The sequence below is a fragment of the Notamacropus eugenii genome, chromosome 2, assembly GCF_028372415.1.
Source record: "Notamacropus eugenii isolate mMacEug1 chromosome 2, mMacEug1.pri_v2, whole genome shotgun sequence".
NCBI classification, from domain to species: domain Eukaryota; kingdom Metazoa; phylum Chordata; class Mammalia; order Diprotodontia; family Macropodidae; genus Notamacropus; species Notamacropus eugenii.
Window position 1 is genome coordinate 49,929,436 of NC_092873.1, and position 23,046 is coordinate 49,952,481.

At 42.5% G+C, this 23,046-nt stretch overlaps 1 protein-coding gene and 1 long non-coding RNA gene across 2 annotated transcripts; both read left to right on the plus strand.

Moving 5' to 3' along the window:
* The first annotated feature begins 2,066 nt into the window (after positions 1 to 2,066).
* LOC140525122 (sn-1-specific diacylglycerol lipase ABHD11-like) lies at positions 2,067 to 5,223 on the plus strand. Its single transcript, XM_072640206.1, has 6 exons — positions 2,067 to 2,326; positions 2,514 to 2,649; positions 3,065 to 3,238; positions 4,079 to 4,249; positions 4,633 to 4,817; positions 4,912 to 5,223. Exons 1-6 carry the CDS (start codon positions 2,082 to 2,084, stop codon positions 5,042 to 5,044), a joined length of 1,044 nt encoding a protein of 347 aa, XP_072496307.1. The 5' UTR covers positions 2,067 to 2,081; the 3' UTR covers positions 5,045 to 5,223.
* A 1,075-nt stretch (positions 5,224 to 6,298) lies between these two features.
* LOC140525123 (uncharacterized) lies at positions 6,299 to 9,947 on the plus strand. The gene is made up of 2 exons (XR_011973936.1): positions 6,299 to 8,398; positions 8,507 to 9,947. It is a non-coding gene; the product is annotated as an uncharacterized lncRNA (long non-coding RNA).
* Positions 9,948 to 23,046: the final 13,099 nt, after the last annotated feature.

Here is a 23,046-nt window from a genome sequence, read left to right on the forward strand (position 1 = left end):
GGTAAAATGTTTTGATTAAGCTTCTAGGGGCACACAGGTATAAGCATCGGAGGTATTATTTGGAACTGGGTATCTCTGACTCCAGAGTCAACCTCTTTCCATTTCCCCCAGTTAACCCACCAGGGCTCTTCAAGGTCAGAGAATCACCTTGTCACCACAGAGTCCATTTACCTGGAGGAGGGGTGGAAATGGAAGGTGGGGAGGATTTCCAAAAGACTGAGGGTGAGTCTGGAGAGGCTCCCCTGGCTCCTGGGGCTCATTCTGTCTAGGTAATACCTCATTTTCCTTCATCTCCCAAGCTCCAATAAATTACAGAGCTTTACCTTTCCACCCCCAGTAGCACCCTTGCTCCCAGAGTCCTCATGCCTTCATCATGTTTGGGCTCAGATGTACAGATCTGCTTCTCTAACGACAATTCATTAAAACACCACCTGGTGTGTTTAAAGAGAGTCCCTCTCCAGGGACCTCAAAGCCCTCCCAAGATTAAAAACAAAATTCCTGATGTCTCCTCCACACAAGGCAAGCCAGAGGTGAGTTTTATAGGTGTAGAGACTGAGTCAAGAAGCATTCTGCCCAAGATCAAAGGTGCTGCTTTGTGAAAGTCCTGAGACCTGATGCTAAGGAAGGGCCAGGGTTTGATCCTGTTAGAGACAAACTTGACACACAAAAAAGCGATCAAGAAAAATTTATTTAAAAATGGAGTTCAGAGTAGGGAAGGCCTACATCCCTTCCTCTGAAGGAACTGGTAGCTTCCAGCATGGCCACTAGAAGGCCAGTCCCTGAACCCAACTGAGATCTGAAAACGAAGGGATTGGCCCAGCTGGCCTCTAAGGTCCTGTCTTCTGATTGAAGGTCCTAATCTTACATACATTTCTGGCTTAAGTACTTGAAGTAACCGGGTGAGCAGGGCCAGATATTTGTTATAAAAGAAGCCCTGATCAACTCTTGGGCTCAAGAATCTTTCCCTCCAGCAAAGTTTGTCCAAACTAAAAATCCTCTTCTCCATACTCCAGGAAGGCTTTAATGAACCCTGAGCCCTCAGGGCTTCCCCAGAATAAGAGGAAGGCCAAAATGCTTTTAGTCTCAGCTAAAATTCTACCTTCTGCGTTCAAAACCTTTCTTGTACCCACAGTGGATGGAGTGCAGGGTCTGGAGTCAAGAAGAGATCCAATCTAGCCTTAGATTTAGTCGACTAACTGTATGACTCTGGGCAAGTCACTTAACCTCTGTTGGCCTCAGTTTTCTCAACTGTAACATGGAGATGGTAATAGTAGGAACCTCCCAAGCTTGTTGTGAGATGAGATAACGTTTGTAAAGAGCTCAGCACAGAGCCTGGCACACAGTAGGTCCTCTTCCCTTCCTGATCTTCTCAATGCTAGGGTCTTCACTCAGAGGCTACCTTCTGTCAGGCTTTGTGGTTGTTCAGTCTTGTCCAACTCTCTACAGCTCTTTGGGGTTTTCTAGGCAGAGATCCTGGATGGGTTTGGCCATTTCCTTCTCCAGCTCATTTTACAGATGGGGAAACTAAGGCAAACAGGGTGAAGCGACTTGCCCAGGGTCACACACCTGGGACGTGTCTGAGGCTGGATTTGAACTCAGGTCTCCCTGACTGCAGGGCTGGCACCACCTAGCTGACCCAGACAAAAGCTAGATGCTGTTAAAATGAGCTGTTCGTTGTTTGTAAGTTACACTCTCTACGTCAGAGGTCTGCCGCTGCACCACCCCGCCTACGATGATCGGGGAGGTCGGGAGTACCCGAGGGGAGGAAGGGGCGGGCTCCGGGTGCAGAGGCCCCGCCCAAGCCCCGCCCCGCCCCGCCCCCGAGGGCCCAGGAGACCTCGTGGGAGAAGCCCGCCGGGGCTGGAACCAATGGGAGGAGCGGAGAGGGATGGGCCTAGGACGACGGAGGCCGCGGATGGGAGGAGGGAGGGACCGCGAGGGCGGGGACGGAGGCGGGGCTCCCACTGAAGGAGGGCGGGGGTTGGAGGAGGGAAGGAGGGGCGGGCCCGGCAGGCTGCAGGGGGGGAGAAGATGTGGGAGGATCAAGGAAGGTGGCGGGGAGAAGGCGGGGGCACGAGCCTATGAGCGCATGCGTGGTGTCACGTGGGCGACACGCGGAGCAGGAACGGCTAGGGGCGGAGCCGCCTTTTGCCGGGGTCAGCGCGGGGATTCACGGTTATCTGGCGGGCCGGAAGGCAGCTCGGAGCATGTGGCGCTGGGGCCGGGCCTGGAGGGGCCTCTGGGGCGTGGCCTTGAAGCCCCCGCTGCCTTCCCCGGGGCTCGGCCTCGCAGGGCGTCGGGCCGCGCACGCGAGCGGCAGCCCCAGGTCAGCGGAGGCCGCGGGGAGGGGGAGGGGCGCCCTCTCGGGGTCACGGCCCCCCCAGCTCTGCCTCCGCCCAGGCTCCCTCCTCCTGCTGGGCTCCTCCCCTCCCCCTCCCCCCTCCCTCCTGGGCCCCGCCTCGCTGCATTACCCCCACCCCCGCCCTGCCCCTAATCTGGGCCATCCCCCCCAGGCCGGTGCCCCTCTCCTACAAGCTGCTGGACTCGGCGGACAGCCGCCCGGCCCTGGTCTTCCTGCACGGCCTGTTCGGCAGCAAAACCAACTTCCAGACCATCGGCAGGAGCCTGCAGCAGCAGACGGGCCGCAGGGTGAGCGGGCCCGGGCCCCCTTTCTCCTCGGTGACTCTGGGGCCCGTGCTGGAGCCAGGGGCGGCCCGGGGCGCAGGAAGGGCCAGCCTAGGGAAGCCCCCTTTGAACGTCAGCTCCGATTCATGCGCGTGCCCCTGGTGCCCCTGGTGCCCCTGGTGCCCCTGGTTTGGGCCTGGATCCGAGTCCTCACTTTCCTTCTTGCTACTCCCTTCTCCTCAGGCCTCATCTCCCCATAGCCTTTGAGGTCCCCTCGAGCTCCCCAGGGCCCCCGAGTCTTCCTGTCTCAGCCCCCATCCCCACCTCTTGTCAGGGTCTGCTCATTTGACTGGGCTGCCTCCGCACCCAGGCCAGCACCCCCACATTGGGGTAAGGGCAGAGATGGGGAGACAGACAGCCACTAGTCCCTGTCCCCTAGGTGCTGATAGTGGATGCTCGGAACCATGGAGAGAGCCCTCACAGCCCTGACTCCAGCTACGAGGCCATGAGCGCAGACATGGAGGCCCTTCTGCCCCAGCTTGGCCTGGCTCCCTGCGTCCTCATCGGACACAGCATGGGGGGCAAGACAGCCATGACACTGGCACTACAGAAGGTAGGAGTGCCCTCCTCAGAGCCCTGGGCACAGGGAGGGGGGAGAGGAAGGAAGGAGGGACAGACTATTCAATCCTTACTCTGGGCCAAAACAGCTCCTGCCCCAAATTTTAAGCGTGATGGAGTGAGATAACACATGTAGGGTACAGTGTCCAGGGAGAGACATTCTGATACAGAAAGTTACAGGGATGATGATGGTGAGTTGGGACCAAAGTGCAATGTGATTTGTATTAGATTTGAGACACCCCCTCTCCCCGCCCCCAACAGTAACTCCAGACCTGAAGGGCTGAGGAGGAAGGGTATATCCAGGGCAGCCAGGGGGTCAGAAAAGAGACACAGTGCCTGGTATACAGTATGCACTTAATCAGTGCTTTTTACCTGACTGACAAGGCATGGTTGGGGCAGCCACCAGTCAGAACTGGGAGGGCCCAGCACAAAAGGATTAAAACTCCAGGGTCTGATCTGGTCCCTGAGCTGAGGAGGCTGTTGGGAAGAGGATGAAGATGCAAGTGCAGGAACGTTAGCACTAGGGCATAGAGGGAGGTCTCCTTTGTGCATCTCTCCCTGCTGAATCCCAGTAGAGGAGAGAAGGCTTCCAGTGCCTGAACCTGGGGGGGTTTCCAAGTTCTAAACATCACCCTCCTTCCCTTACTCTGGTGTGGATGGAAAGGAAGGTGCCCTCAATGACTCCCAATAAGCTTCGAGATGGGTCTAGAGTGTTCCACCTTTGGCCTGTAGTGCCCCCTTCCTTCTCCTTTCAGAACCCTGCTCCCACCTGCCCTGCCTCAGTGACACTCTTGAGAGCACCGCAGGTCATCCTGGGGGTGGCTTTTCCCTGTAGCCAGAGCTGGTGGAGCGTCTCATCTCAGTGGACATCAGCCCATTGCCTAACACAGTCGTCTTAGACTTCCCTTCCTACTTGGAAGCCATGAAGGCTGTACAGATCCCTGAGGAGCTGTCCCTCTCTCAGGCGCGCAAAGTAGCGGACCAGCAGCTTAGTCCTGTCATCCAGGTAATCCTTCCTCCCCTGTTGGGGAGACAGCAGCTGAAGCTGTCTAAGAACAAAATAATCTGGGGAATAGGGAGGGACGTTCATAAGACCCCCATGAGAGGACCTCACTTCAAGTCCCGTGCCTGGTACTTCCTCCCATGGACAAGTCATCTCCCTTGGCCACATCTGCACAGTGAGGGGTTGGACCAGAATACCTCTGAGGTCCCTTCCACTGCTAGAGAAACAAGCCTTTTCATGGGAGCAGAAGAGCAGGTTGCTGCTGAGCCAGGATGGAGGACACCAGTTAGAGATTGAGCTGGGGTTAGAGAAGGACCTGGCATGAGAAGGGAGGAAAGGACCTGGGGGTCCCTGGGTGTATGCCCACTAAGCCTGCTTGCCCCTAGGATTCTACGATACGGCAGTTCCTCCTCACCAATCTCGTGGAATCCAGCACTGGGCAGTTCGAGTGGAGGGTCAACATTGAAGCCCTGATCCAGCAGATGGACAAGATCCTGGACTTCCCCCAGCTCCAGAAATCCTACCCTGGCCCCACACTCTTCCTCAGCGGTGCTAAGTCCACATTCATCCAGTAAGGCTGGGCCAGGGGGTGGATGGACACTTAGCTCTCTTTATTCCTCTCCTTCGGTTTCTTGTCCTCTGTCTCCTATCTCCAATCTCCACAGGCCTAGTCATTACTCCGAGATCAAGCGTCTGTTCCCTCAAGCTCAGATCCTGTCCATCCCAGGGGCCGGCCACTGGATCCATGCTGACCAACCCCAAGACTTCATGACCAATGTTAAACGCTTCCTGGCCTAGCGGTTGGTTGTCCTCCCCTCTCCTCATCTCCACCAGCTCTCAAGCACTCCAAGGACCCTGGGAACTGGGGTGTACCTCCCACTGATGAAGAAGGGACTCAGCACCCTAACTCCTGTCCACTTGACTGGGCACCACAACCATGTTTTTGACGTTAGCCAATAAAGCTGTTCCCAGCCTTCTCACCTGTGTCATCCCCAACACTAGTAGAACAAGTGGGTAGTTAAGCCAGGCTGAGCATTAGAAGTGTCGTGGGCTCCCTGCAAAGACTCTTCTCTCTCTGCATCTGGCTTTGGGTCTTCCTGGTGATGAAGTGTGATCCTGTAGACTTCCATCTAATGGATGGAAGATTTCCCAGTGTGTGTACATGTGTGTGTATGTGTGTGTGTGTGTGTGTATGAAAGAGAGAGATGGCTACCCAGAGCATTGAAGTTGATTGAGAGATCAATCTATCAAAATTAGTAGTACTGCCTGAAGCCTGGCCTTGCCAGAGGGGATGGCTGAAAGTCCAGGCCTTTGATTAACCTCATATGACACTGGGATCTTCAGCAGTAATTGGGAAGTGATTAAGATTTCAGGGATGGGGGAAATAATTCTTTTTTGGACATGTTGAGTTTGAAATGCTTGCAGGCCTGCTGGTTTGAAATGTCAAAAAAAACAGTGATGGAAAATGTTGGAGGTCAGCAGAGAGGTTAGGATTGTATTTGTGGATCTGGAAAGGCTACATATAGAGATGGCAACCAAGTCCACGGGAACTGACGAGATCATAGGACAAATTAGGAGAGCCAGAGAAGCGGCCCCAGGCCAGAACCTTGGAAGCCCACAGTTGTGGGCATGATGTGCAGGAAAAGCCAGCAGAGAGTGTTACATCCCAAAAACTTAGAAAGAAACGAGTCTGGAAGAAAGGGGACCAGAATACCGAGTGATACTGAGGCCAAGAAGGATGAGCATTGAGAGAATTCACAGAAGTGGTGTTCAAGAGGGCACGTGGTAATGGGAGAGATGAGGTTGGAAACTGCAAGAGTGGAGACCCCTGGAGTCTAGCTGAAAAGGTAGCAGGAACATGATGCAAGGCCAGCATGTTTAAAGGATGGAGGAGACAGAAATGTGTTTGTAGGACTTGGTAGATGGGGAGAGGCTAAAGATTGGTGAGCGTGGGGATGATAGTGGAAACAATCTGCCAGAGACATCAGAAGGGAATGGCTCAAGGGTATTTGGAGACTAACCTTGGCTAGGAACAGGGCCGCCTCTTTGAGGTGGGAGGGAAGGAGTAACTCAGGAAAGGAATGAGAATGATGTGAATGAGAGTAAGCATTTAGCTAATAATGGCTTTTTGTTTTTAAGTCCCCAGCTGACAGCCTTGGACAGAAACCAAGGAGAGAAGAGAAGGAGCCGCCATGAAGAGTGAGGCAGTTTAAGGAGGTTCCTGTGAAGGCTCTCCTGAAATTAGATAACACAAAATTGTAGCGACCCAGCTTGTGAATAAGAGTGAAGGTGGTGGGAATATGCCAGAGTTGGAGACTAGCCAAGTATAGCCCTTGTAACTTCTGAGAATTCCTACCCTAATTCCTTCTCCCCTTGAAAAACTGAGTCACTGACAACAATTAGACTAGAGGGCAAAGGATTTAAGATGGGCTCTCGATCCACAGAAAAGGGTGTAAAACAGTGATCCATTGGGGTAAAGATCAGTAAATTGGGAGATGGACTCCATCCCACCCTCAGATTGTCTCAGACATACCCTGCAACCCCCTTCATCCATTATCCACCACTGTCCCACTCCATCCATTCACTGCACCAAGTGTCCCCTGCTCAAGGGTTGTAGTGGCTAGTAAGTGTAGTTCCTCCCTTGGAACCAGGATGTGCACATCTGTCCCCCTCCACCTCATCACCTCACTGACTGCATCTAGGGCAGAATAAGAAACGACTCTCTGGGTTTCATTTTGGGTGGGAGAGTGGTTCTTGGGACTGAAATCCACCTGCTTGGCTAGCTACCGTTGGTAAGCTAATTACTGAATTAATTACCAATGATTATCATTTATAAGCCCTCCTTATTTGCCAGGAAATGCACAAGGAGTTTTCAGAGTTAACTCCCTCTAGCCCATGTATGCCTTTGCAATCAGCTATTTGGCAACCTGCTAAATACGGTTTTTAAACTACTTAAAAGTTTATTACCTTGGGGAGGGGGAATAAACTTTGCTAATATTTCAAATACGTATTGATACTGGCTACTTCACTCTGTCCGTGTGTCAGATATTTATGCCTCGTGTATTAATTAACTTGGTGAGCACTGAAATGTCTACTGTTAATAAGCAAAATGCCAAAAAAACACATATATGATTTGTTTCATTTTAACTCATCCTAGTCCAGCTCAGGCAGCTTGATTGTGTATTAGAGACCTGGTCATTCTTCACTGGCCAATCAGTCAACAGGCTTTGGGAGCATAACTGCTAAGTTCTGGGGGCTCTGCCAGGTCCTGTGGGGGAGGGGAATGCAAATAAGAAGAAAGTGCAGTTGCTGCCCCTGAGCAGCTGCCAGTCTGTTTTATAGAACAGGCCCTGGTTGCTATAAATGACCTTCGTAGTAAAAGCTGGGAAGGGTATTTACAGCTATCCATTTCACATCATGTCTTTCCCCATTCCAGTTACAATGTATCACAGGTCAGCATAAGAAATTAGATGGGAATTTGGGGGGAGTTTTGCAGAAGCCATAGAAAAGATGTGAAGGCCAGCAGACAATTAGAAGCTCAGAAATGCAGTAATTATATTTCTAGTGTTACATCACAACCCAGATTTTACAAGAAGGTACTAAAAACACTCAATAAAAAAAAAAAAATTGAGATTTCTCTGGTATGAAGCAAGGGTCAAAAAATTTTGTGCAGATTCTCCAGATGGGGGCACACCCTTAACCCCACAATGTAGAAAGGATAACTAATTCAATCACATTATATAGATGAAAAAACTGAGACCCACTTTATTCCTCATTGTCAGAGGGGAGATGATTTGCCCAACGTCATAGCTGTAGAACTAGATCTGTAGAACTAGATTCTTTCAAGGGCCATCTTGACCCAGTACTTTTATAGGTGATGAAAGGAGGCCCAGGTAGGTTGTGGCTTATAGCAGATAGGTCATTGACTTTGTTTTTTCTAGAAATGTAAGACTTGTTCTATGGGCCCTTCCAAAAGCAGGCATGAATGCAGCTCTGATGAAACACTCAAAGTGCCTGCCTCCCCATCTCCAGAGGCCATGGGACTCTTGGGGCCGGAGATTTACCTTTACAGTTGTCAATTCTGGGGAAAAGGACCAAGATCTGTTCATTAGTTAAGATAGCATATTAAATCACCAGAGAAACCAAGCAATGGTAGGTTTTCTGTCTGTCACTCTCTCCTTGGAAAGGGAGGGAAGGGCAGAATTCCTAAAAGAAAGTCAAGGTTTAAATTTACCAGGTCTTTTCTGTCTTTTCTCACAGGTCACAGAGCTAGTATGCATTGGAATCAAGATTTGAACCCAGAACCAGTGTTCTTGCTCTTATACCAAATAACATTTTCTAACAGGAATTCCAACCCAATGCCTTGGACTCCACATTCCCCTCCTACTCCTCTGTTGGGTGGGGCACGCTTTACAGACCAAAGACAAGTTATTACCTATCAGACAAAAGCCATCAGCTGTAAAACATTAGTCCAAGGAGTCAGGCTGCTATTTTCTTCCCATGAAATAATCAGGAGAAAGCAATAGATTGTTAGCAGCTCATTTACCCCTATGTCATTGAGACTTGGTGGAAAGATCTCCAGGGCAGATCTGGGAAGGAAATTTCCCACCTGATGGAAAGGTTTTCTTATGGAAAGTGGGAAGGGAGGAATATGAATGTGTTGAGGGAAGGGGTATTTTTTTGTTCCCCTGAAGTTGGCTAGAGTAAGAAGGGAAGTGAGACGGCTAGAAACGCTAACCACAACAAGACACGAAAAAGAAATTAAGGCAAAAAAGAAACAAAATTGGCTTTCTTTTTGCAGATGTTGAGATACTTAAACCCCGACAATCAAGCAAAAAATTAATTGAAACAATTGACTATTCCAACAAAGTTTCAGGATATAAAATCTAAATCCACACAGAGCATAGCTGGATACCAAAGTGCTGTGGAAGTGTGAACTGATCCAGCCATTCTGGAAAGCAGTTTGGAACTAAACCCTGTATATCCTTTGACCTAGAGATGCCACTATAAGGCTAATGCCTCAAAGAAAGAGAAAAAGGATCCAAATGTACAAAAATATTTATAGCAACTCGTTTCTGTGGCGCAAAGAACTGGAAACTAAAGGGATGCCCTTCGGTTGGGGAATGACTGAATGAATTATGGCATATGAAAGTGATGGACTACCATTGTGCTGTAAGAAATGATGAAGGGGGTGGTTTCAGAGAAAGCTGGAGAGACTTGGGTGAATTCATGCAGAGGGAAATGAGCATTTGTACAACCACAAAGCTGTAAAGACAAACAATTCTGAAAGACTTTTGAAATGATTAACCATGATTCCAAAGAACCAGTGGTGAAAAATGTTACCCACCTGCAGACAGAAAAGTAATGGATTTGGGAGGCAGAAGCTTTCATTTTAGGACATGGTCAATGCAGGAATTTGTTTTGGCCTGACTGCCCCTAAGGTGGTACAGTGGATAGAATGCTAGGCCTGGAGTCAGGAAGACTTGTCTTCCTGACTTTAAATCTGAGCTAAGACTCTTACTAGCTATATGACCCTGGACAACTCACATAAACCCTGTTTGACTCCATTTCCTTATCTGCCAAATGAGTGGGAGAAGGAAATGGCAAGCCATTTCAGTATCTTTGCCAAGAAAACCCCAAAAGGGGTCACAGGATCTGACATGACTGAAAAATGAATAAAATAAATGCATCTTTGTTACAAGGGTTGTTTTATTTTTCCAGTAGTGGGGGGATGTGAAAGGGAGAAGAAAAAAAAAGGCTCATGGATGGAAAAAAACAATGAATTTTTTAAATGACAGAGCAAGGCTTGGGAAAAAGAAGTGAAGCGCAGACAAGGTAGTTTAGTGGGGAGAGGGGAAAGTGTAAAATCCAGAGAATCTTGGGTCCCAGTTCTGACTCTGGTACTTGCAGCTGTGTGGCCTTCAGCAAGGCATTTAAACTTCATGGGGCTTTAGTTTCCTCATCTGCAAAATGCTTGTCAGACTAGCTGGCTCCTGAGGTTCCTTGCAGCTCCTACAATGTGCCAGAACCTGTGCTACGCAAGGATGATACAAAGAAAGGTTTATATTCTAATATGGGAAATATGATGGGAAAAATAGGTATATAAAAGACATGTAAAGAGTCAAAAGAAAATAATCTTTGTGGAGGAAGGCCCTAGGAGCTGGAGATGACTAGGAAAGCCTCTTAGAGAAGCCTGATTTGAACTGAGTCTTACAGGAAGCCAGGGATGTTAAGAGATAGAAGGAAGAGGGAGAGCATTTCTGGCATTGGGGATGGCAAGTGCAAAGGTGTGGAGATGGGAGATGAAGGTTCATGTGTGAGGAACAGCAAGTGGACATTTTTTGCCTTCCTCCTGAGGACTGGGTAGAAATAATGTGCAGATACACTCTACCTGATTCAGAGCTATATATGACTCCTTGTTCAATTTTCCCCAACTGACTGCTAAGCTAGAAAAGTTCATGTCTTGAGGCCATGTACAAGAATCTTCAATTAGATATACTTTAAAATGCACACTATTTTGTAAAAAATTTGTAAAAATCTAACTACTACATACTTTATAATTTCAAAAAATGAAAATTATTTGTTAATTTTAAAGTTAACCTTTTAATAACTTTGTTATGTCTGCTTTTTTTGGGGAAAGCATTTGAATATCTGGTTGCAGCATGAAGGTCCGCAGTTTCAGTCGATCCTCTAGATGGGTATCAGTCATTTGTGACCTTAAGGATGTCTTGATTTGAGTTATGTAGGAGAATGTAGATTTGCAGCAATAGGTGGATGAAAAACAAGAAAGCATTTTTTTCAGACATGTTGCTGAAGGTGTGGGTATCCTACTGCATTTTTCCATATTTCAATTGGATCTTCATTAGCATCAGACAATGACTTTAAAATGTCATCTGCTGAGAGTTTAATTAATTCTGTCTGTAGTTGTTTAGTGCCTGGGTGATATCAGCTGGATGAGACTGACATGCTTATTTGAATGTGATGTCATGATTCTCAGTCAGTGAACCTTTCACTGATTTTCATTCAATGAACCTTCAGCTAATTGGTCTATGAAAACTGCATATTCTTCACATGATTCCCATATATCATCCTGCTTATCAGTGACCTTTGCTAACTGGGGAAAATGTTCATTCAAAATTTCCTTTAGAGGAAGAAATGTTTTGAAAAAAATCTTTTTTCAAAATACTTGTGAGTGTGTGTGTGTGTGTGTGTGTGTGTGTGCCACATATCATATACAGACTTAGTTTTACCTTGCAAAGAAATATTCAAGTTGAGGAAACCTCTGCTGTCAAGGAATACCAGACCCAGCTGTGCTTGCAAGGTGAGAAGGATTCAGCATATGCTCTGGGAGTACGGAAGCAGTGGGGCTGGGAGGCCGTTGGCTGTGGGAACTTACAGGAGACTGGAGGTCTTGATTTGAGTTCAAGGTCAGAGGGGAGAACTGAAGAGGATAAGAGGCCAGAGGCACTATCCCTCATACCCCAGGACTAGAGGTGATTATAAAAAGTAAATTGTTACCCCCCAAAAAATGTTTAGGCAAAGGACAAAGAATCCAACCATAGAGAGATACTATGAGAATAAAGAAGATGGGATCATCTTCAGTGGAGAACGCTGAAGCAAAGAAACCCTCTTCTGCCCCAAAAAGTAATGTCAAATGATCATCTGCCCAAAAGAATTCATTGAAGAACTTTAAAAAAGACTTTAAAAATCAAATGAGAGAGATTAAGGAAAAATTAAAAAGAAAAATGAGAATAATACAAGAAAAACAAGAAAATTATAACAAGGAAGTCAACCATTTAGGAAAGGAGATCCAGAATCTTAGGGAAGAAAATGACTCCTTGAAAATCAGAATTGGGCAAAGGGAAGCCAGTAAAGTTGTAAGAGATCAAGAAATTTAAATATATATATACATATACATATAAAATTAAAAAATGAAAGAATATGGAGCATCAGATCAAGAGAATGAATCAAGAAGAGAAAACATAAGAATAATTGGACTTCCTAAAAGTTCTGATGAAAAAAGAATCTTGATACAATAATACAAGAAATAATTTTTTTAAAATTGTCCTGAAACATTAGAACAAGAGGGGAAAATAGAAATAGAAAAAATCCAGCAATAACTACCTGAAAGAGGTCAAACTCACAGGAATATTATAGTTAAAATTTGAAACCCCCAGATCAAGGACAAAATATTACAAGAACAAGAAAAATAGAATTTACATATGATGGTACCACAATTAGAATCACACAAGACCTAGTATTGTCGACACTAGAAGACCACAAGTCTTGTAACACTATATATTGAAGAGCAAAAGAACTGGACCTCTGGCCAAAAATACCATACCTGGCAAAGCTAAACATAATTCTGAATGAGAAAAAATGGACATTTGATTAACTGTGAGATTTTCAGGACTGTGAAAAAAAAACAATCCTGAAATCAATGGAAGCTTTGACATACAAAAGTCAAGAGAAATATAAGGTACATACTAAGGACAAGGGACTGCATCAGGATATAATGTTTACCTTTTATGAAGGGAAAATGTAAAACCATATCTAAGACTGCTACTAGTAATTAGGTAGCTTTTTAGAAAGATTGGGATAGACCTGAGCATGATATGACTTTTAAAAGCAAAATCATTCAAGAACAGCTAAAAGAGTAATTATCTTATACAAATGAGGGGCTAGAGGAAGAACCAATACAGAGGAACTAGGTGGGGGAGAGGGAACTGTTAGTCCTTTAAACCTACTTTCATCAGGAGTGGGTTTTAGAGGGGGAAATACATATACAACTAAAAGAGTATAAAACTATTTGTATTTAAATTTAAAAAAACTCTAAGGGGCTAGTGAGGGGGGAGAGAATAAAGGAGGGATCTTTAGAGGAGAGGGTGAGGGAATAGGTTAAAAAGCAGGGCAAAGGTGTTTAGATTTAGGTGAATGGGAGGATAAAAGAGGGATTACTGGAGTGGGGTAGGTGAAGTAATAAGAGGGCAAGGTAGCAGGTAGAAGTAAAATATAGGAGTTAGGAGAGAGGAAAAAAGAGATATACACAAACGTAAAAAGATTAGAAGTAGAATCTCTTAGGGAAAGTATATGTCTATTTATATATATATATACACATGTATACACACATATACATATACACACATGTATGTATGTATGTGTATATATGTATATATCAATACCTATATATAAGTATATCCATGTTCAATTGTAGCCTTGAGGTGGTGAGTAGGGGGGAAGAAGGGGGGGGAACAACAAAGTAAAAAGTGTATAGCAGAGAGAAAGAAAGAAAAGAAAATCTACAAGGAAACAAAGATGGACAGCTTTCAACATAACACAATATTTAATATATAGGCTTTGTTTTTTATTTTTTTAAATTAATTTATTTGTTTTCAGTTTTCTACAATCACTTCAAATATCTTAGATTTTTCCCCCTCCCTTCCCCTCCTTCCTTCCCCCTCCTCCCCTCTTTCTCCCCTCCCTCCCCAAGACAGAGTGCAATCTCACATAGGTTATACATATACATTCTTATTAAATACATTTCCACAAGAATTAAAATGAATGGGGAAAAAAAAACCCATAACGCAAAAGAAAGTGGTCTGCTTCATTCTGCAATCCAATTCCACAGTTCTTTCTCTGGATGTGGAAGGCATTTTGCCTCAAGAGACCACTGGGATTTTTGTAGGTCCTTGCATTGTTGTGAAGAACTAAGTTTACCAGAAAAATTCCTCACACGCTGTGATTGTTGTTGTGTACAAAGTTCTCCTGGTTCTGCTCTTTTTGCTCAGAATCAGATCATCTAAGTCTTTCCAGGCCTCTCTGAAGTCTTCCTGTTCATCATTTCTTATAGTACAATAGTATTCCATTACGTTCATATACCACAATTTATTCAGCCATTCCCAAAGTGATGAGCATCCCCTTGATTTCCAGTTATTGGCCACCACAAAGAAAGCTGCTATAAATATCTTTGTACATGTGGGACCCTTTCCCATTTTTATGATCTCTTGGGGATATAGTCCTAGAAGCGATATTACTGGGTCAAAAGGTATGCACACTTTTGTAGCCCTTTGGGCATAGTTCCAAATTGCTCTCCAGAATGGTTGGATCAGCTCACAACTCCACCAACAATGAATTAGTGTTTCAACTCTCCCACATCTTCTCCAACATTTATCATTTTCCTGTTTTGTCATGTTAGCCACTCTGATAGGTGTGATAAGGTACCTCAGAGTCGTTTTGATTTGCATCTCTCTAATCAATAGTGATCTACAGCATTTTTTATATGACTATAGATAGCTTTAATTTCTTCCTGCCTGTTCATATCCTTTGACCATTTATCAATTGGGGAATGACTTGTATTCTTGTACATTTGACTCAGTTCTCTATATATTTTAGAAATGAGGCCTTTATCACAGACACTACTTGCAAAAATTCTTTCCCAGTTTTCTGCTTCCCTCCTAATCTTGGTTGTGTAGGGTTTGTTTGTGCAAAAACTTTTCAATTTAATGTAATCAAAATTATTCATTTTGCACTTTATAATGTTCTCTATCTCTTATTTGGTCAAAAATTTCTCCATTCTCCTTAAATCTGACAATAGACTTCCTTGAAATGATACATTATTGTTATATATTCTGAATTCTTTCCTATTTTCTGCTATGCACATGGTATGTCTTTTCTTTTCCTATTTTATATTTAAGTTTACAATGTTTTTCTTTTCCTATTATGTATTTAAGTTTTAGTATTTGTATAAAATTAAAAAAACTTTTTAAAAAAGAAAGATTCAAGCTGTTTTGATTTGACATGTTATCACACAGAAATTCAGGATTCCTATAGAAATCTTCTTTCAATAATTCACATAGCTGATTCTGTTCCTCATAAAATTTAACTATCTATTCTCACAGAGGTAAAAATTTTGGCTAACACCTGTCTCTACAATAGCCATCGCATTTTAGAATGATAAAGCAAATCAACACTGAATACCTCATCGTTCAACTTTAGCATGTTACAAAACTGATAATGCCGTGTGGTATTTGCACAAATATAGTTAACAATACTTGTAACTTGCTGCAAAGTGTAACTTGAAATAGTAGCTTTAACACATAGATTTTGCTGGTGTAAGATACAATTAAGAGAAATGAGAGCATCTGGATCTGTTAATGCTTTTTTCATCTGTGCAATAAACTCTACATGTTTTCCTGTCATAGAAGGTGCACCATCTGTACATACACTCACTAAATTTACCAGTTTCAGTCCACCTTCTCTACATTTACCTTGAAATTTGTTAAAGATATCTATTTCCCGAGTTCTGTTCAGAACAGTGCCCAAAGTGAGTAACTTATCATAGCAAAGAAAATCTTCTATTATGAGTTGAAGTATAAAACGTGCACCAAGTCAGTGCTATCAGTTGATTCATTAAAAGCAGTTGAGTAATATATATTTTCCTTTTGAAGTATTGCAGTTAAGTTGAAGCCTAATTCAAGCCACTGATCAGTTATGCTTGTCCTTGAAAAAGGCAATTGTTTGAACTAAGCACCCTACAACTTTGACAAAGCATTCTTTCACAATTTCTACATCACTGAATGGCTTCCCCTTTTCCCCAAGTACATAAGCTACTTTATGAGTTGCTCCATGTGGCATTATTTCCAGGTCTTATTGCTACTTGAAAGAGTTGTCTTTGCTTTTGCTTTTCATCTTTTAATTTCTGCAACACAACCTTTCTCACCCCCACCTCTAATTTAAAATATTTGTGGTCCTTATTAGTGTTATAATGCTGATGAGCACTGAACTTCTTTAATATTAATATTGCAGCATCACAAAACAAGCAAATCATCTTATCTTAAACAAGAACAAGATAACATTGCAATTCCAGTCCTCTTTAGAAAACCTGTTTTCTTCTTTCAGCGGTCTTCTTTGACATGGTGGACTATTAATCAGACAGATTTTTAAAATACTCTCAAATTGTGCAACTATTCACAAATTCTTCTTCAAACAAAAAGACTGAACCATTGTCAAAAAGTGATAACAGACTGGCCTACCTGACCCCCATAAATTCTCACCAACTAACCAATTCACCAACTACTGGCACCAGAGGAAGTTAAAACTAAATAATGAGTGTAGCAGCTGTCAGTTTAGCCCTTATGGCTTACTGATGTTCCAATTGTTCCAGTTGAGTGGGATAGGTATAGTGAAGACTTCTCATATTGTAGTTCTTCTCCCAGGGGTGAGGTAAGACTGAGAGGCTCAAGGTTACTATATTTTTAGAACAGAATAATTCCATATAAGGATATAAAACTGTGTAGTACATTAGGGTCTCAATGATTGGATAAAGTTTACCTAATTCTTCAATGTCTTCATTTCAAAAGGGATTGGTTAGATTTTGTGTCTAGAATGTAAGATCATATTCTCAGCTAATGAGAATAATGGTCAGTGGGGGGGGGAGGGACTTGCGTTAGAGTCTATATAAATCACTGTCTTTTCTTTGTCTTCGGCTTTCCTACTCCAGGTGAACTGCTGTAGGATTGTCCAGATTCTCAAGAATCGAATACATCTCTTTTCTGTCATCACTTTGAGAGGCCTCTGAGTAATTGATTTATGTAGGGACCTGAGCCATCCCACACAGTTTGGGGGCTCGTAGTACCGGGATCTGTGACCTTTCTGAGAGACGGCTGACAGCTCAGTTCAAAGACTTGGCACCTGTGGGGAGATTTCCCCATAGTCCTTGAAAAGGGCTTCTGGGCCTCCCTCTCTGCAAGGTAACGACCTGAAGCAGAGGAACTCAGTGAAGACAGAAAAGAATAGGGATAGGGACTCCAAAGACTCCGAAGCTGTGAAGTGTGTAAAAATGCCAACCGGTTGGTGTTGAAGGTTGCAGTCAGGCAACTTGTACGCGTACAACCCAGCGGTAAGCGCGGGGGGTGGGGGGCCCTGGGGGTCAATTCGTTGAGTCTTAGATAGACTCGGGGAGAAGGTGACAACTCCCAACCAAATTGGTGGACTGTGGGATCCCAGGGTGAAGGGCCCCCCAAAAAACGTTTGCTGGGTGACTGTGGTTGGGTGGGCGACCACCACTGAGAGCTAGCGAGGGAGCTAGCAAAATTTGTTGAGTCATAGACTCGGAGGTGTTGGTGACAACCCTCGACCAAAATAATGGGGAAGGGGCAGTCCAAACCCCACCGAGCTTCGGAATGGAGTCAGGAAATACCGGTAAATAGTCTTCTGGGAAATCAATTACAAAATTGGCACGAATTACCAAATTATAGAGGAAAGGACAAGAAGATGATTAAGTATTGTTGTTTCATATGGGGTGAAAAGAAATCAGAGGAGGAGGCACAATCTGGCCCAAATATGGTTCCTCCGAGGATTGGGTTTGCCAAAAATTTAAACCTATATGTACTAATCTATTCTGTTAAATGTTTTGTCTGTATATGTTGTGTTGGTATTTCTGTGTGAATGAAAGTCTGTGTGTCTCTGTTTTTATCTGATAAGGTTGTAAATTTAGCCAGCCAGCCAGCAAGAGCAGAAAGGCTGAGCTGAACTGTCCTTGAAATTCCTTTTACTCCCCTTCTTCAACCCCTCCATATTAGTTTCAGAGGGGCGGAGGGACAAGGAGGGAGAGAAAGGGAGAGAAAAATTATTTTACTGTTCAGTTTATATAGTTGGTAACAGCAAGTAAAAGAATGTAAGAGAAGTAGAAAGAAATAAGTTATGTGCAGTTTCAAAGTGGCTTGAGGGAAAGGGAGGAGAATTTAAGCAGGTAGAAATGATGAGCGGGGGTACTGTGTAATCAGAAGGCTTGGAAGAAGTATAAAAGGGAGGGAGGGAATTTATCTTTTTTCCTCAGATCAAAGAGGCATGCTAGCAACCATTTAACCATTTCCTGCCTCACCCAAAAGAAGAAATTTTAGTGTAATGGGAAATAACAGAAAGTTAATTGAATTCATTCTGGTTGTATTTGGAATTGTGAATAGGGGGAATGTGTCATTCTTAATTTAATGTTTAAGACAGGTTAGAATTTATTAAAGTTTGGTGGAAGTAAGCAGAAGATTAGAAAGTAAAAGGAAATCTCAAGTAAGCAACTTAGAGCTGAGAGTTTTGAATTTAGGTTTAATTAGATCAATATATTTGATGCCAGACAATGTATTTAAAGTAAAAAGATAATAAGTTTAGGTTTTTCTTTTTCTTTGCAGAGTGGAAGGGCCAGAAAGGGGTGGCCTTGGGAATCCTGGCACAAATAAGAGGAGGGCAGAGACACCCAGTAGCATTTCTGCCAAAAATGTTAGATCCATTAACAAAAGGATAGGTATTTGTTAGATGCAACATTAATCTAATGTTGCTGTTACACGATTTTAAATTTTGTAATTTATATAGATTAGGGTTTTAAAAAGATGTGATAGAAATTTGATAATTTGAAACTTACATTTGGTTATAAAAAAAGAGCTGAATAGGTTAATGGCTTCTTTTAAGTTTTAAGTAAACTTAAATAAGTTTAAATTTTTACATAATTCTTCTAAATATTGTATTAGAAATTGCATTGTTAAGTTAATTAATGAATTGGTTAAAAAGCTGTTATGAATTTTTATAAGAGTTTCCTTGTTGTAGCATTCTTATTAAGAAAATGAGAACACTTTAAAAATGTACATGTATATATATATATATATATATGTGTGTGATTTTCAAGCCTGTTTCATCTGAACATGTATTATGTTAAAAGTTTATTTCTGTTGTTGAAAAGGAAATTTTAGCTAAAATTGTTTTTGCCGTGAATCAAGCATTTACTCTAAAGTTATTTTTGTAAAAGAAAGTTTATGGGCAAATGTGAAAAGGCTGTGGGTTTAGGTCTTTTCTTGTGATTTCTGTCAATTAGTTTCAAGGGGATTGTGATAAATTGCAAACTGTTTATAAGAGAGGAAATATTTGCTGTATTAAGAAATACTTTGTAAAATCTTTCATATGGGTTTTTGGAAGGCCTACCTATCCAATTTGTATTTGTAAGTTACAAAAGTGGGAAGAATTTAGTTTCTCTAACAGGATATGAAAATGCAATTGATGTCATCTGAAATTTATTGTTCGGGTTCATAGCTAAAACAATTTGTTATCACTTATAAAAATTATGTTTGCCATTTGTAATTCTAATGCTAAAACCTAAAGCTGGTACACTGTGTGAATATGTGGGGGAAAGAAGCAGTCCTCAGGCTAGTAACAAGTGCAGCCCCAGCAGCTGAGGAGATTGTATATAGAACTTGCTTTGGTGAGAATTTGAAAATGTACAAGAAATGATCTTCAGTGATTGGCTTTTTAGGGCAAATTTAAGATCTAAGAGGTAAATAAAATCCCTGGGAACATTCTTTCTAAATCTAATGGGAATAAATAGATATTGTATCATTGTTACATAGAACAAGATTGGGATTTAAAGTTAACTGTAATTGTATTTTATTTACAGAAGGATTCAGGGAAAGGAATCCCTTACAAAAAAAAAAGGGGGTGGTGGTGGCCCCAGGTGGTCTGGGAGCTCCAGGAATGGTCTTGATGGGAGTGGCCAGTAAACTGGAGATTTGGACTGATAGAATTAAGAGTGGGAAGCAGAATAGACTTGGGCATAGTGAGAGCCGGTTCATGTGGAAAAAAAAAAAAACCAAGGAGTTTTCAAGGTGAGGTTTTCCAAGGTCTTTAGACAAATGGGACTAAAACTCTTTTGGGGTAATAGACAAAGGTCCCAACTTGGAATGAGATCTTTACAGGTTACAAAATGATGTGAAAGCAATTAGTATTAAAACAATTGACTGAATTAATTACTGAGACTAAATCAGAGACATCTTCAGTTTGGGAAAAAGAGTTTCAGTCTAATTTTCTTAGAGGTAGGTAGCCTCTGGTAATATTTGGCATTGAAAGTTAAATGATTGTTTTGATTTGAATTCATTACATGAACATAAAAAAATTCAAGTTAGTGTTTGAACTTATCACATGTGTAGCTCATTCTTTTAGATTGAGCAGGGTTAGAAAGAGATAAAGTAGTTTGGGAAACAGATATAAATCTACTAGAGCAATGACTTATGATTGTTATTCAATCAGGAACTAGAACATGTATAGAAAGGCATGTAGGCTACTTAAGACCTGCTTCAAAAGATGTTCCTTGGCCAATGTGAAATTAGTCATGTTTGAAACTGATTATTGGAGCTTGCTATTTTAACATTTTTGTGGGACTATTAACTGACTGTTTTTCTGAGTCTAACTCCAGGTGTGGATAGCAAGAGAGGTGGTCTGGACCACTGATCCATGATGCCAGTAAGCCTGTGAGATGCTGGTATGAACTGCAAAAAGGTGATCTCATGGGAAGGTCGGGAGAGCAACTGTTCAGCCTGGGCTGAGGTAGGATTCTCCTGACTCAATTTCCCCACTGACACCTGGCAGACTTGAAGTCTGGCTGAACACCAGTTGACAATCTACTCCTGCTTGGAATTGACATGAAGTGAGGGAGATGTTGTTTCCCTGCAATGTCCCTACTCTTAGTGGCAAATTCCTAAAATCAGAAGTTTTGTAAGTAATGATACCAGATCTGTTGAATAATAGATTGTTGGTAGGGGAACATCTGAGGTTAAGTCTAAAATTGAGCTAACAGGTTTAGGACTTTAGACCAACAACAATAAGTTAGGGTCCTCTAATTCTTAGTAATAATGTGGAGATGATTAGGTCAAGGGCTTGTGAGGCTAGCATGCATAGTTATTATTTTGTCCTAGTTGGTTAATGCTAAATGAAAAATGGTTTGTGGACTATATTGTAAATGCTTTAAATGAAGCATCACATGATCAGAAGTTGGAATTGTTTTATGATGTGATATGCACTGTGTTAAAAATGATTATTTCTTGTATTTATATAAGTACTGGAGCCTGGTATTGACTTCTTAGTGAAATCTCATCTTCCTAATGAGGGAATGAATAATGAATTACTGTGAAATGTAGAAGCTGCATTTTAATGTGAATTTTCTTTTCTTTTAAAAAAAATGACAATTTGTCAAAGTTTCAATTTTGATTTTTGTAAGAGTGATAGGAATGGTAATCTAAGATGGTATTAAGTTCAGTTCTGTAGGAGAGTGGACATCTGGATTTCTACAAGAAGATGAAAAGAAGAAGATGCTGAGATGCTGTGCTGAAGACTGTTTGAAGGAGCATCCAGATCAGAAAACTGCATAAGATGATACTTCTCCCCAGACTGCTGTATGAGATGGAACCTCTAAATGGACAATTCATTAATTTACCTTTCCCTTTGAATCTCTGTATGAAGGGAAGGATTCATAAGGGAATGAATGTGAAGGGGTCATGACTATGACTATTTGTAGAGTTGCATATATATATGAATAGTACTAAGAATAACACAATATAAAGGATGGGTATGGAAGTGGGAGAATGGGACACATAGGATGATGTCTGATACTTTCTGGAGTGTAATCAATAGAACTGGGAAGAATTATCAACATTGTATATGGAAGAGGAAGCAACAACTATGGAGGTGTAAGTCAGAGATCATGAAAGGAGGACCATTAGGCCCGGAAGATGTGAAGTACTTTCTGGCTGTGGATTATAGGGTAAGACTGTTTCTAGAGGAAAATCCTGCTTTGAGAGGACATTATTGGATATGTGGACAGACAGCTTATACTCACCATCCGTTAAAATGGAGGGGTGTTTATTATATTGGATTGGTGAGACCTAAATTCTTTTTCTTGCCTGAATCAGGGAAATGGCATCTGGGGGTTCCTCTATATGATGATCTAGTCAAAAGGAAGAGGAACACTGACACCTCCTTTACTCACTGGAAATGCAAATGGGTGGGGTGACACTTGGCCACCTAAGAGGATAATTAGAGAGTATGGGCCTGCAACTTGGGCTCAAGATGGGAGTTGGGGTTATAGAACCCCTATATATCTATTAAATAAACTAATCAGACTCCAAGCAGTACTTGAAATTATTACCAATCAAACAGCAGAAGATTTGGACTTATTGGCCGATCAAGCCACACAAACTAGGGAAGCAGTACTGCAACGTAGGTTGATCTTAGATTATTTACTTGCAGAAGAAGGGGGAGTTTGTGGAAAGCTCAATTTATCCACATGTTGCTTGAAAACTTGATGATAATGGAAGAATAGTGAAAGAGATCACCAAAAATATTAGGAAGGTTGCTCATGTTGCTGAACAAACTTGGAACTCCCTTTTCAATACGTCTTGGTGGTCCTGTTTTGAAGGGAGCTGGTGGAAGAGATTACTGTGGTTTGGCATCATAGCAATTAGTGGTATCATATTACTTCCTATTTGTTTACCTTGTTTGATTTCACTAATTACTAAAATAGTTAGAAATTCTCTACTAAAACTTGCTAGAGTAGAAGAGAGGACCGAAGGAGCCATTCGGTTGATGATACTAAAGAAGGAAGGATGAGCACCTGTGGAGGCAAAAGACAGGAATGATCCTGATTGGGATGAGGAGATTAATAGACAGTGTGAGATCATGTTACAGAGCTGTGGTTAAAATATCCGTGAGAAGTCGTCAGGTTAATAAATAAGAGGAGGGATTGAGTGGGATAGGTTTAGTGAAGACTTCTCAGATTGTAGTTCTTCTCCCAGGGGTGAGGTAAGACTGAGAGGCTCAAGGTTACTATATTTTTAGAACAGAATAATTCCATATAAGGATATAAAACTGTGTAGTACATTAGGGTCTCAATGATTGGATAAAGTTTACCTAATTCTTCAATGTCTTCATTTCAAAAGGGATTGGTTAGATTTTGTGTCTAGAATGTAAGATCATATTCTCAGCTAATG